At 26.7% G+C, this 16,226-nt stretch overlaps 1 protein-coding gene across 8 annotated transcripts in view; it reads left to right on the forward strand.

Moving 5' to 3' along the window:
- Positions 1-16,226, forward strand: part of Mf (myofilin) — a 58,973-nt gene extending 42,747 nt beyond the window's left edge. For 5 of the 8 annotated variants that reach the window (XM_014429595.2, XM_014429596.3, XM_014429594.3 and 2 more), the window contains 6 exons: positions 3,490-3,555; positions 6,317-6,472; positions 7,000-7,239; positions 13,540-13,590; positions 14,198-14,437; positions 15,337-16,226. In XM_014429595.2, the coding sequence (XP_014285081.1) occupies positions 3,490-3,555; positions 6,317-6,472; positions 7,000-7,239; positions 13,540-13,590; positions 14,198-14,437; positions 15,337-15,362 (779 nt within the window). In that variant the 3' untranslated portion in view covers positions 15,363-16,226. Of the gene's footprint in view, positions 1-3,489; positions 3,556-6,316; positions 6,473-6,999; positions 7,240-7,838; positions 9,267-13,539; positions 13,591-14,197; positions 14,438-15,336 lie in introns of those variants that run through there. The other 3 variants (XM_014429599.3, XM_024359763.2, XM_067053137.1) reach the window with 2 other exon arrangements.

Below are 16,226 nucleotides of genomic sequence, written 5' to 3' on the forward strand. Positions count from 1 at the left end.
ATTTTTCCAATTATCTGAACTTTGTATACTTATACAGGAGAGGAAATTTATTTGTACATTTTCCTTGAACATCTTGAAACCTTTATTACTCGTGCATGCTTTGCGAATGTTAAAAATTAAAATGTTTTGGTACTGATGGAAAGATGAATATTCTCTCGTTCTGATCATAACAATAAAGGATACATTTGCTAAATATGAAGCCAGTAAGTCATCCAAATATATTTAAATACGTTACTTTATATCCTACATTTAAATGGAATCCTAGTAAAATTAAATAGAATCCGATTTGTGCTATTTGGTTTATTTTAATGTAATTTGGTTTATTTTAATGTAATTTAAATACCATAAAAATTTGAACATGATGAGTTGGGTATCCCAGGAGCTATGAATGATTTTAATAATTTTTATTCTACAAAACTGGTATTATTTATCATGGCTTTGTGAAAAATCTGTATGCTATGAATGAATACAGATTATATTTTTGTTTTCAGCATACCAAAAAACATAAAAGTCAACTAAAATCATCAAATCAAATTTTTGGTAGTAGACTTGTACAATCAAACGAAAAATTCTTAACTACCTATTAACTTCATTTAATTTTTTTTATCAACTTCTTCTTTAACAATACAAATAAATCCCTCCCCCCCAAAAAAAATCCGTGGATAAGAAATTTTATTAAAACCAGTTCAATCAATTCTTAACTTTTTTGTAAGCACATTTAAGCATATTTTTTAAAGAAATTTCTATAATTTTAATTTCCTTGTTTTATTTACTATCATATAACGAATTTTCATAGAATTCAGTTCAATAAATGTTAGTGTTTTCACAATTAAAAAGATGTTTTGTGATTATTGACAAAACTTAATAACATTATAAAATTAGAATTGTTATTAATTACAACACTGACTCTGATCGTAGAACATAATTTGAACTGAATCCACAGAAAGAAGAGTAACATCATTTATAAAAGAAAAAGTTCATAATTTTAATTTTTAAAATTATATCTTGGTAAGAATTCAATCAAACACCATTAAAATAAATAAATTTTAAAAACACCACATGAGATCAGCTTTCAGTTACTTGTTTTATTTTTATAATATGGATTATATGTTGACAATCTGCATCTTCAACCCAGAAGATTTTTTTTTAATGTAAATTGTATTATCTTGTATCTTTGAACGTAACATTACATGTCACTGTGATTTCATTCTGAATGCTTCAATAATACAGAAATGTTAAGGGGCCTTTGTAATATAAGATGTAACAATATTTTATCATACATCATTATTTTTTACCGAAAGAACCCTAAGACATGAAAATTAAGTGAAATCTCAAACTTTTTTTTGTAACTGATTACCACTATTCTAACTTAGTTGAAATAGTAATATTTAATAATAATAATAATAAGTAATAAATAATAATTATTTATTACTAAACAAAATTATTCACAAAAAATGAAATAATTAACGGGCAAAATTAGAGAAAATATTTCCATTTTTATAAAAACAAAATGTATATGTCATCTCTTAAACCATAAACATAATTTGTATCAGATAAAAATTTTGTGGAGAACAATATCATACTATAAAGAAATAACCACTTTATCACTTTTATGGACAATTTTCAAAGATGCGGTGCGAGGAATGCTTTAATAATGTTAAAATTGAAATTTAACATAGCCCAATTCCATTTGATCCAGGGGGTGACAGTATCAGCGTTTAACGCGCCTGTCTACCAACCCAAAGGTTAAGAGTTCAAATCCCCAGCCCTATTAAGCATATAATTATGCAATACTCACTCACAGTCTCCCCACGGGCATTTGTGAGGCTCGTTACCCAATGGGTGGCACTCACAAAAATAGGCGAGGGAGAGACAAACCCACCCCAACCACAACGTCATGATATGTGCGATGTATTTCCTAAGTACATCAGACGAGGCCTTGGACCTTCACAGTCTATCGCACCAATAATAATAATAATAATAATAATTCCATTTGATACATTGATATTTAAGTCAAACTGGTATTAAACTTTATACAGTTGAAAATCTTGGGTGATCTCCAAGAATTTATTTTCTATCACAGTGATGTCAAGAGGTTCTGTTTCAGTTTTAGCTCGGAATCAAGTCCAACATCTTCACACTAGGTTCAATTCATATGGATAATCTTATTAATTTCTTTTGCTATTAAAACATAGTTTGTGATAATGTGATAAGAGCTTAAATCCACTTTTTTTAGAAGTGATGGCTGTGATAAAAAGGTAACTAACAATCATTAAAGATATATTGAAAATAAAATTGGTTATAGTCAGTATCAGTCTTGTGTTCATGATTCAGATAGAATCTATAACTGATTAATGTTCGAAATATTAATACATGTTGTTCTGTTCAATTAAATAAAAAATTAATTTCTTAATATCACTAACTTTTATGCAATGAGATATAAAATCTGTTATTTCCACTTATTCTTGGTATTTTACAAAATCATTTAGTGTTTACTATAATGGTTCAAATATGTTTCATGAAAAAAAGGATTTATATAGTGCTCTTTGGATAAATTTATTTCAAGAATATGGGATTTTGAGTTTGTGAAGGATATGTAAAAGGGATAAAGATGTGAAAAATCTGGGAAGGATCAATCAATCACTATTAAATTGAACTACCTGTATGAAATTACCATATTTAAAATATTTCTCCTGAGAATAATATTCTTAAGTATCTTTTACAATGAAGATTAGTTTTCTAAAAATATTTTATTTTATTATTTACATTTTTTTATTAGCACGTATTTATATACTTCAAAAAGAACTGGAGATAATATTTTTTATAAATCAACTAACTGAAGTTCAGGACTGATCTAAATTTAAAATCATTTCTGCCAATAATTTCATATTCTGCAACAACCTTGTGGCTAAATTTAAACCTAGTATCTAGTATGGTAAACAGCTTATGAGACTATCTACTTCTATAAATATAAAATTGAATATAGGTTTTAAAGATGGAACTGTAAATACAATACATAAATGGTACAAAAAACATTATTGAATTGGTTAGAATTAGTGTTAAAAGTACTAAACAACTAGTTAATGATGAAATAAATATAGAAAGTGTTTAAAGTGAAAAATATTGTGTTTGAAACATGTAAAATTATAGAAAGTATCAAACAATTCCTTTGAATTCTTACCTATCTGTAGCAGCCTTAATGCAATTTACTTATTTATATATTACATGTCCTTCAATTTCAGCAAAATTAAAGGTAAGTAAAATATTTAAAACATCTTCATTTGACACAGAAACAGCAATTAGATACTTGAAATAACCGCTATCAGTTAAAAATGTTTTTTTTTATTAAAAAAAAAAGATTTAAGGCTTTCCTAAGTGTTATTTTATTTATTTTTATTTTGCTTTTTTTCTTAATAATTCATTTTTGTTTTAGTTTTATTATTTTTTGCTATTTTTTTTTCCATTATCTCTGGCATGATTTCTCACCAGATCGTGATTATTCCAACCAAGTCCAAGGAGAATTTAAGCATGATCTACATGGCCACTTTCAATATGGTAAGAATTTAATATTTATATTTACATTGTATAAAGCTTAGCTTATTAGGCTTGCATCAATTTGAATGCTTGATTAGCTAAGCATTTATTATAGATTTTTTTGTTTTATTAATAATATTTATAAATCTATATTTTATACATTTTCACACAATGAAAAGAAGGTGACATACTACATTCATCAATAAATATTGCTAACATTTAGTATGTATAGATTGTAAAATCCTTTACAATCCATTAACTAAAACTTTTTTAATTTAGAGTGTAAATAAATATTAGAGCAATTATACTTGTTATTTATTCTTTAATGATTTACTATGTTATAAAATGTATTGCAACATATTCTTATTTCTTTATTCTTATTATTATTTGTGTTTGAAAAATATCCATATATTTTATACAGCTCATAAACATTATATTTACTGAATAGATAACTCTCTTTAATTTTCCAATGACTTAAGATTATTTAAGTTGTTTTAAAATTACCATATATCAGCGACCATATCTCACTGAAATATGGGTAGTACACCCATACTTCAACGACTAGTGGAAATAAGGAATGAAGGTGGAATAAAGGACTCATAGTGATATTTATTTGCCCCACATTTTGGTGTCCTGAACTAATTTATTTATTTATTTTTATTTTTGTTAGGTTGCATAATCTATTTTCATATAAATAAATAAGTACAGAAGTATGCATTAAAAGCAGATCCATTAAATCGGATGAGAAATTTGATATAGAAAATAGATTAATAACTGTAACTAGGTCTGATAAACTAACGTGTTGTGTTACAGGTCAAGGGTGGTTGTTCTGAATCATAGTCATACCAAAATAAATTGACATTTTTTCTTCTGAATTTTCATAAATACTACTGTTTTTATAAGCAGTAACTTAATATACGTTCTCATTAATATCATAAATAGAGAAATATGCATTTTTGTATTGTATATATATGTAACTGTGCCACAATTGTCTTTTCAAAGGATGGGTGATTTTGTTAATTCTTTTTTAGTTTATTTGGTACCTCCCTCCCCCTCTCCTCTGTGCATGTGTAATAGGCTGAAATTGTGTTTTCTAGACTATATTGCCAAAGCGGCACAAACGATGCAACTTTTTAGTCTTTAACATAAATTTAACTTTTCACACACATGTTAAATCTTTGAGAAAAAAAGTTATGAAGAAAATAAAATTTTATTCGTGCATATCCCAAATAATTAATCCTTCAGTGTTATGAAGGAAACAGACTGTCTGGACTGTTTCTTATTTTTTCCAATCGGTCCCAAGACTACTGCCAGTCTCTATTTCCCCTTTAAATAATTATAAAATTCTTTCAAAGTTCATATTTATAACTGTTAACAATAGGAGATGGTTAAGTATTTCAGATAAATAAAATTAAAGGTACTTTAGAGGAAGATTTTTATTAAATTCAGCATTTAATTAAACAATCCTAATAAAGAAATCTACCTGTCTAGAATTGTCAGTTCTCAAAATATTTATTGCAATAAAAAAAAATTCTGTTTCTTTTTTGAATTTCTGACTCAAGTTCACTATTCATCATGATGTTTAATATTAGCATCTCTAGACTCTCCTGAACATAATTATAATAATATCAGATATAATTTAAGTTTAAGCAAAAGTTGTGGATATTTTGACAGAACTATAAGGAGAGTATTGAATGTGATGTACAGTTTTCAGCAGATCTAACCATTTTATATCCCCTCCTGCCAACAGCAGGCAATTAATTTCTGTAAAAAAAAAAACATTTAAATCGGATAAGTATAAGCAAAGTTTGTTGTAGTTTTTGCACACATTTTCAAACTATTTTGCTCATTTCTTCAAGGGAACCCCTTCAATTTCCGTTTATTAATTTTTATAATAAAGTTAAAAACTTATTTATTAGTGCCAATGTTTTGGCCAAAATTTCTACCCTTTATCAGGGCTAAGAAAAAATAATCATGATAGTATGATGGCAAATGTCAGTTTACACGATGATAGTAGCTTTGACAGCTGTCACTATCATTGTCTCTGAGGAATCTCCACTTCACAATAAGTGGAATGAGTTTCTGAGAAAATGAGAGGAAAATTCAGAATAAAGCAATCAATATCAAATGACAAATGTTCATGGAAATTTGCATATTGTTGGAGCTACATGCATAAATTCCAAGAAGGAATGATTTATTTATATAAACTGGAAAAGGAAAAATTTGTTGGCCTCCATTTTATTTATTTTAATATGAAATATCATTCCTAGATAACATACATTTTCTCAATAATTTGACAAATGAAATTAGTTAACAATTAAATAAATATATAAATCAAACACATTACATATACTTTTTATTAAATATAAATTTTCTTTAATTTTCTAATCTATTAGGAAAAAAAAGTATTATAATTTTCCTAAAATAAATGACCTACAAACTTAGTGTTTGAAATATAAGATTTTTAGATTCATATTTTATGGCTTTAGTCCTTTATAAACTGATATTTAAATCGAATTTGTTTATTTTTATTCGATGCATTATGTTTAAAATATTACCAAAATTTTTGGTAAAACAACAGTTAAATTAGATTAATATCATCAAATAGTTAAAATAAATTTAAAATTTCATTGTATATTAACATGGTTTAGTAAAACAAATGATTATCGTAACACACAACTTTAGTAAAACAGTTAAGTTTTTTAAATACACATATAATATCAAACAAATAAATATATTGGTTCCATTTCCATGGTTCTAAATAAAAAATAATTTTTTGTAGAGTACTACAAGGCACCTAGTGACTGGGACCCAGAGGAAGGCCGTGAACCTGACCAGAAATACTTGAATCCAGCCTACAGAAGACGAGGACTCCCTGAGATCAAGGAGTATGAAATTGGGCCAGATGGATCCAAAGTTCCACTGTACACCCATACAGGTGAGAATCTGATGAAAAATAAGAGAGTTGAAGGTTACTAAAAGATTCTCCATCATTATTGGAATCTAAAGAGCATTATTTAAACAATATTACCCCTAGATTGCATCCCTAATGCACAAGTTGCATGGTTAATTTGAGTTAGCCTCAGATTTTTGTTTTGTTTTTTTAGTACCCTACAATTAATTTACTTGGTAAATAAATTTATACTTTATTTTAATATCAGAAAAGGCTAATAAATAAGATGGCACATACAACATATTTTGCATTGTTTAGTCTGTTATATATATATTTTTTTTTAATAATTTAACATAAATTTTCCTTTTGCAATAATACAGCCTTTAATTGTGTAATAATAATAAATGAAAATACCTCCATCTTAAACATATTACTAATACTTTAAACTAATATTACATATTACTAATACTTTGATTTTTTCTGCTAACTCATTTTCAATTTATTTTCTACCTCTGATCTAAATTAAACTAATAAAATATTTAATTATATTGATGTACTGGATTTTGTCTAAGGTCATCCAATCTACAGTCGAGGAGGTTTCAAGAGACCAATGACTGAACTTTTCGAACCGAGCCCCTGGATCCCAATCAGCAGGGTTACAAGGGACCCATGGTGGTGGTCATACCCACAGTACAGGCCCTTTGAGGCACCCTACGTTCCAGTGAAGCACAACCCATACTTCCTGAGAGACAGCTTCCTCTCCCCCGTCAAAAGGTCTTACTTGTGGAAGCAGCACCCCATCCGTCCCTTCAGTGAGTATTGATCAAATTGTTCCTGCAATATAAACTGCTTTTTTTTAAAGTGACTAAGCTTTATCCATTATCCATTATTTAATCTTATTAACAATCATAATTTCAGGAATCACTAATGATTTACAGTCATTTTTAATTTCTAGCTAGGAACAAGGATCTTAGTTAAGCTCTTCTTATTGAAAGTAAAAAAAAAAATTAGAAATGACTTAATTTGAATTATGTACTGCTTAATGATTTTAGAAATTTTATAATTTAGCCTAAAACCAAAATACTCAATTTATATTTTAAAAAAAAATTAATTAAAATAGTAATTTTTCTGAGAATATAGTATTCAGTATAAATAAACCTGCTTTGATGTATATTTTTTTAAAATTTCGAAAAAAAAAAGGATTAGTACATAGGTTTAGTATACTGCAGTAGTTAGTATTAAAAATATTTTAAAATTATTTAATGCATTTGCATATATATTTGGAGATAAAAATTATAGCGATTACTTAAAACTATAGAAGGATTTTCAGTAGATAGAAGTGTGTCAGAGACTAACCCATAAATTTGAAATAGCTTATTTCATGATGTAAGGGAATGATTTAATGTTGCAGGCACAACCCCAAGGTTGAACTTTTAAAACAACCAACATCAAAATTTCAAGGCTCTGGATTCTCGGAACACTGTTCCCAACTACACTCGAACTATTCATTTTTCTATCATCTTCCTGAATTTAGCAAACAGTTCAAAAATTTTGTTTTACTAAAAACAATAATTCTGACAGATATTTATGATTATTTATTTCATTTTATTATTTTATTTATTTTTTAAAGAGACTAAGAATTATTGGTTGAAAATGAAGACTGCGAAAATAAATAAATATTTTTTTATTTTGCTGAATAAACTGTACATATTTATTTATATAAATGGTATTTTTGTCAAATCAAACAGTTTGTTAGTTTATTATGTTTCATCAAAATTTGTGTACATACTTCATCAATGCCAAAATAAACAAAAGTTTTGTGTATATAATTTCAATGCTTCATCCCATCATATGCTAATGTAATGTCAGCCCTGTTGTAACAGTGGTCCATTCAATTGTGTATTTATTAAAAGAATAATTTTAGAGGCAAATAATTTGGATTTGGAAGATATATTCAAATGTGTGTTTTTTTATTGAAGGCTGAAAAAATAGCATATAGAACTAACCACAGTTGGATACAAGTATAACATAGATGTTTTCACCCCTTCATGATGACATTGACTTATTTAGTTCATGACATTGTACTCAACCATTTAATGAAAACCATGTGTTGAAACAGGGCGTAATAATTAGTTATTATAACATTTTAGTAAATTTCATATTAACAAACAACAATTCTTTTTTATTAACCTTGTTTAAAAAAAAATAACTATATGTAGAATGATACTTTTCTCATTGGTTTAGGTTGATTTTCTTTAAAATGGAAATATTAGTACATTAATGTTAAGCCATTTTCTGAGCTTTGAAACAGTCTTCAAGAAGGCATATCATTCCAATAAGCTGCAGAAAGAATGGCAATTGAATTAAATGGTAGAATAATTAAATAATAAATTGATTAAGTACCACAGATATACTTTAAATTAAGATGGAAATTGTCCTTGCATCTTTTGGTGTAGTTTTGTAAATTCTGTACATTAGGAAATATTTGCGAGTGAAGAACCAGCTACAGATCTCTCCTATTCAGTTAAATGTTTCAATTAATTCAATGTTATGTCTTAATAGTCGATTTTGATAGTTATTTTAATTTTTTTTTTTTTATATATTGTTAAATAGAAATAATATTTTCTGTATATTTTAAATATACTGAATCTGTTTGCCTCTAAAGTTAAACTTTTTCATAATCTTGTATTGAGCAACGCACAATGTCTGACAGAACTTTGTCATTTTAAACATATAATTTTCTAATGTCACTTATCTGCTAAGAAGTTTGTTTTCTTTTCAATTTACTAAATATTAAAATCCTATGTAATCTGGCAATAATAAATACATTTAAAATTAATTATTTTTCTAACATCCTTAACATTTTTAACATAGTAACAATCAGATAAAACTAACTCTAAAGAACGAACCAACAGAAACAACAAAGAAATTGCTTAAAATACTGAGGTGAGTAAAGAAAAATATTTAGTAGGATTAAAGTGTTATACATTTTCTATTACTTTTATTATTATACCATTTATTTATTAATAGAAAAATAAAATGTAATTCAAAATTTAAGTTATTTAAATTATATTTTTTTAGATCAACATTTTCAATTAGGTGTACGGAATTGGAATTCACCCCCGCTACAAAGGTATGCCCTCCTCTCAGAAAATTCCTGGATTCTCCACTAATGACTCTCTCTCTCTCTCTCTCTCTCTATATATATATATATATATATATATATGTGTGTATATATATAAGTAGGAAAAGAGAGCGATCATAAAAAAATATTTTTAACTTCATTTCCAGAGACAGGATTTGTGGAAAATTTAGTTTGCATTTTTTTTTTTATTATCAATTGACATAACATATTTATGATTAAATGCATTTAGATAATATCAAACCCAATTTTATTTAATATTTGGGTGGATGAATTCATAAATTTCAATATTATAATACATTTTTAATATTACTTGTTTTTTAATTAGAAAAAATATATATATTATTATAATACTTAATTTAGATTTAAATAAATGGAAAGAAAAAAAAATAGAAATGAATATTATTATAATTCACATTCTTATTCAAAGGTAGTTAATGGTTAAAAAATTATATATGATAAGTAAGGTTTAAATGGTTTAATATAGATTAACCTAAACTGACAATTAAATATTTTCTTATAATTTTGTTGAATAATAAATTAATTGAAATAGTTATTTCAAAATCAACATGTGCTATTTTTACATATGACACCTGTCATTTTTGAAATAACCGATTCAATTATTTTTCTTTTAAGAATTACTAATATATGGATGAATGCATTTTCAAAATTTACTTTCTGTCATATCTTAATTTTCTTTATAAAAATATTGTGTATGTTTTTAATTTTAGGATACTTCCAATGGCTTTCAGATAGAAAATTAAATGTGGTTTCAAATAATAATAATCATTGATAGATTCAAGGATTTAAGGATCCATTTTTAGGAAGATTGGGGAATAAAATTATCTATAAATAGCATTATAAAAACAAAGTTATGCTTTACATACAAATTGTTGGCTGAAATTATACACAGAAATATTGAAACTGGCACTGAAGGAAAAAAAAAAACAATCCTGCACTATAACCCATGAGGGATCAGGAGTTCAGTTCTTAGTCAGGAAGTACTGTAACTAAACAAACGGTTATGAAGGGAGATGATTGGATCAGAATCAGACTCAATCACCAAGTTTTTCCCCAATTTAATGGACTCACTTTTCAGAGGCTGGGTGTGCCCCAGGAGGGTCCCTGATTTCAAAGTCAAGCCACAGCTAATATAATAGAATAAATAATTACCTGTTATAGCTGGATTTGAAGCCGGGCCTGGAAGATAAGAAGTGTCTTACTCACTGAGCTAATCCCCTCCCCCAAACTAGTTGTTGATAATCAATATTATTGTTAATGTTTAGAGCAATAACTGATATTGTACTATAATGCTGAATCATATTAAAAGGTTGTTCAATGAATTGAGTCAATAAAAAAATAGTTTGACTTTTATTGTACAATCCAGTAATATTGCTTTGTTTATATAGGTATATAATATAGGTTGAGATTTATTGTTCTGTATTAGATTAGAAATGAATTTAGTGGAGGAAGGTTTTTTTTGTATGCTAATTAAGAATTTTGTTCAACTTATAAGCATTTAAATTTAAATTACAAAATATTTCTTTCTTAGTTTTTAAATAATAATAACTATGGTTATTTTGTTATATTTTTTATAAATATTAATATAATTAGTATTGTTTATAATAAAAATAAATTAGAATATAAATTTAAATACTGTGAAACCTTGATTATCTGGTGTAATGGCGGAAGAGTTCTGAGAGGGAGGAGTGGTAATTGAAAACCTTGATTAATCGAAACACTTTTTATTTAAGAATTGCACATATGTGTATAATGTTATGAGGCTTGAAATATAAAGTAATCAGTCTTTGATTTTTTCAAATTTAACAGTTCAAAGAAGTTTAGAAGGATATCATATGTTTCCATTGCTGGACTGGTTTGAATGTTTAGCCTTTATAAGTATTAAATGTTCATGAAATCTTTACACAAACCATTAGCCTAGTAATTTTAATTTCTTCAGCAAACTTCTCTTAAAATCATCCAAAAATAGTAGTTTCCAAGTTAGATAATGGTGAATGAATTATACTTTTTTTCTTCCAAGTGAAGAAATTAACACATCCAGAGTTTTTTTTAATCTTATTTATTTATTTTTTACAATTTAATCATGATTTACGGTACGGTTTATAATCCATAGTTTTTTTATCTAAAAAAAGAATGACATATGTTTGTTCAGCATTTATAGGTGATCACTTGTAACAACAAAGGCCAAAAATATATTGAGAAATGTGAAATAAGCGTTTGGAAATGAGAAGAGAGTGCAATGTAGATTACAGTTAGAACTGCAACTGAGCAAAAGTAGGATTGTTAACTAACCACTGGTCAAAAAGCTCACTATTTTAGTTGGAAATGCTAACACCAAAATGAACTATCAAGAAACAGTTAATTGAGTTTCTACTGTATAAATTAGCCAAAAAATAAACTAACACCAATGTAAGGGAATTTCAAAGGGAGATAATCTTTGTACTTTATAAAAAGTTGTTTAGAACAATTGACTAGTCACAATATGAGTCAATAATTTTTTTTATTTGATGTAAAATATTGCAGACTGATTCTGAGATTAAACAAAAAACTTGATACATGTAAGTAGGAAGATTTAGAAGAGGTATGAGGACTTAAAATAATTAAAATATGTTGTACATGTTGTACCTAGCTATAAAAAGTTATATTTAAAACAAAAATTTAAATACCTTTTGCGCAGGGCTTATTTCTTTTATCTGATTACTTATAGAAACGATTGAGTAATAAAATGTCTAATAATATTTAAATGAATAAGAGCCACTAAATGGTAAACATAAACAGTACCTACAGTTTATTTATTTCTTTAATATTCAAATGATGTTGAATGTGTATCTTATCCCAACAATATAAGGAGTTCGATATGATTATGTCTGACTTTATTTTTATCTGTACTTAACATTATTTGTAGAAGGATATATACTTGATTAGTTACCACTTGCAAATGATGAGGATAATTTAGTAATTTGTTTTTTCCTTCAACCATATTGACTTCCAAAGGATAAATATGAAGGAATAATATCTAATAAATAATATCAATACTAAAATTAATCTATTAATTATTTTTCTGTATATTTCAGATATAATTTATTTATAATCAGATAATATTATATTGAATATTAATGGATTAACTCCATTTCCCACCTTCAAAAACAGTCAATTAAATGTCAAAATAATAAAGTTAGAATGCCTTTCTTTTAATTAATGTGGCATGCAACTTTACACAAATCAATATAGTGATATATACTTGTAGATCTAAAGATGTATTAGACATACTTATACATTTAAATCTGATACTTCAAAAAAACATAAATACCTCTTTATCATTATTCAATGCTAATTCCAATAAATTTTTTGGCTTCAACTTATTTAATTCTGAGAAAATTTTTAGTTTAAGAATGATTTTAGATGGTCACATTAATGTGGGAGCTTTTGATAAACCTTTTCAATTTTAAGAACCCTAAAACGTATCTTAAGTTTTATGGATTAGAATGAAATGAGTTGTCTGAGTATAATTATCAAAGCTCATGACTCTCATCAGGATTCATATCTGCAATATATTTCAATGCAAGACCCATACTCTTCAGGGAGCCAATTTGCTTTTAAAATGTACCATTTGAGAATCAGTCATAGGTACTACATTTTTAAAATGCCTTTTCATTTCATTATATGAGTGTTACAATTATTATTACCTTATCTCATTACCTTTTATGTTTTCCCTATATTCTCACTATTAGAATCTCAAGCCAGGAATGGATTCAGTATTTTGGAAATTCTTCGGTGAGGGATGGCAACCAAAGGTTAAAAACTAGAATGAGATGAATGTATATGGTATCCTAGCTATAAACTAAAAACCTTTATACTATAACCTTCTATTGAAGTTAATTTGAAGAATTTTTACTGGATATTTAATCCATCACTAATTATTTAATAATAATGATTTTAAATGTTATAGGTGAATATGAGATTGGTGATGATGGTAGAAAGTATCCTTTGTACGCATATGGTATGTATGTAAATATGTTTTTAGATAATTATTTCAGAAAACTTCCTTAAGTTTTTTTTAGTTCTAAACAATTTTGTTTCAAACTCTCATTTCTGATAGTTTATTTATTATTTTAGAACAATTAAGAATGTAAACACTATTTCATTATACAGTAGCATCTTTTCTTCAATAAACTTTGACACTTTTCATTTATTCGCAAAATTAAATTTGTCAATAAGCTATTGGAACAGTATTCAATAATGTCGAACTTAATTATATTTTAGTCCTTAATTTTATGCCTTGTAATTATCATTATAAAGATATTTATTAATGTTTCATAGTTGCATTCCAAAGCCAGCCATACTGTTTCTAATTTAAATTTCTTTTTATTGACAGGTTTGGTACTAAATTATCACACAATATAAGAAATTTCTTCTCAGTACAATTTAATTATATATTTGTTAGCCATTTTTGGAAAAAAAATGTTTTACTTGCAAGTTTGTAATGCAACTTCACAGTTCAATAGTCAAAAGAAGTAAACAAAATATTGAAATGCATGTGGTTGCTTTAAATTTTAAGCAATTTACTATATTTAGATGGCATGAATTATGAGTATTGTTATTTTCAGGGAAGCCAACCTACCTGGGCAGAGGGGAATGGTTGCGCCCACTTAGAGACATATTGGAGCCGAGCCCTTACTTGCCCTTATCCAGGATCACCCGTGATCCTTGGTGGTGGTCCTATGTCAACTGGAAGCCGACTCCCTACATCCCACTCAAGCATCTGCCCTCCTACCTCAGGGACAGTTATCTCTCTCACATTAAGAGGAATTACCTATGGAACAAACATCCTATTAGACCATTTTTCAGTGAGCATATTATGTACATTAGTTCTAAGCCAAATTTTTTTTCTCATCACAGCTTTCCTAGATTGTGCTAGAGGTAAAAGTGATCAACTGACATTTTCATGAAAATTATGTTTTTAGTATCTACCTCTGCTAGAACCAAATCTATGCTGCAAAACCAACATGTGATATCAATAATTACCGATAATTTCACAATTTTAAACACAAGTGAGGTTTTTTTTTTTTCTGCCAGATGTCATCAGTTAAATGATGTTATTATAAAATAAATATTAGAAGTTGAACTGAAGGTTAAATATTATGTATGTATTTTAATAACAAAATTATTACATTAATTGAAATAGTAATCAGTTGTTTGAATTTATTTATATTTTTTGAAAAAGTAATTGAAGATTCAGAAAACAGTATTCAAAACAATTTTTTTTGTATTCTTTTTATAAACTGAATCTTCTTATGATTAAAGTGAAAAAAAATAGATTACATAGTCTTTCTTTTTTCCTATAGATTCTTAATTCAAACAGTTTTTCACTGAAACAACGATGCCCATCATATCTCTCCTCCAAAACATTTTATTGCCCTCCTCACTTATACACTTAAATGGATTTATATACTTTGTTATTTAGGTATAAGTGCATTATTGTTTTTGTTTCCTTGTACCCTAGCTTGAAGTTCCCCCAAATAGTAGCACTACGAAAATATAGTTCCATCCATAAATCCATATTTTGTAAAAATGTATTTCCCTCAAAAATTTTGATAGCACAAATTACTCCATTAGCTAAATTATTATAGTGTAGTAAGTAGTATTATAATTTATGTATTTTTATTCAAAAGATAAAATATTATTATTGATAAGCCTGTAACATAAAGATTAAAATAACTAAAATAATTTTTTTTGTCTGTTACAGATAAACCCCTGTCTCTGATCTACTAAAACTTCACTAATAGCTGAACCTCGGAATTTTTTATTGCTTACTAAAAATTCTAGTTCAATTGAATACCCTTAATTTCTATATTTTACTAAATTGGATTTTTTTTTCTTTTTTCTTAGGAGCAATTCAGATCTAGATTATAGTTCTCACTTAAAAGGATAATTAATCTCCAATTCATTTTTTAATTGATATATATCTATAGATACACATACACTAAATATATTTTCATATCTGTAGGGCTTGAATAACTTTTTACCTTAACATAGATATTTAAATACATTCACCATTATTGTAAAATTTTGTGTACCTTTATGGTAAAGTACTGCCACCTACTAGACATTCCACTACTCACAATAATGGACTGAACCATAATAAATTGCTAAAATGTAGAAAACAATTGAAAAATAGTTTTACTAACCATTACTTAAAATTTGGTTCACTCAAAGCACCTTCGAAATGTATTCACAATCCAAAGTAATTTAAGTAATATAATATAGATCTTTTAATGAATGAGCTTGGTCTTATTATTTTTATAAATCAATCTAGTTTTTTGGCATATTACAGATGTAAAAAAGTAAAAAAAAAGTGCTATAGTATAGCATGTAAAAATATGAATATATTTGGCAAAAAGGGTATTTCAATGGACTACATTGAATGTGGAATGAAATAAGACTATATAGAAATAATAATATGGAAAAAAGCTTCTTATGAGATGAAAGTGAAGACTGTTAAAATCAAAAAGAGATTATTTTTTTACAACCAGAAAATTCCTGTATATAATTTATAATTGTAAATTATATTTTTATCAGTAATTTATTATCTTTTCAAATACTGTAAATAAATGTTTTATTTTTCCCTAAGTAATA

This window comes from Halyomorpha halys, unplaced genomic scaffold, assembly GCF_000696795.3.
Source record: "Halyomorpha halys isolate HHAL.00 unplaced genomic scaffold, Hhal_1.1 Scaffold811.1, whole genome shotgun sequence".
In the NCBI taxonomy this organism is placed as follows: Eukaryota; Metazoa; Arthropoda; class Insecta; order Hemiptera; family Pentatomidae; genus Halyomorpha; species Halyomorpha halys.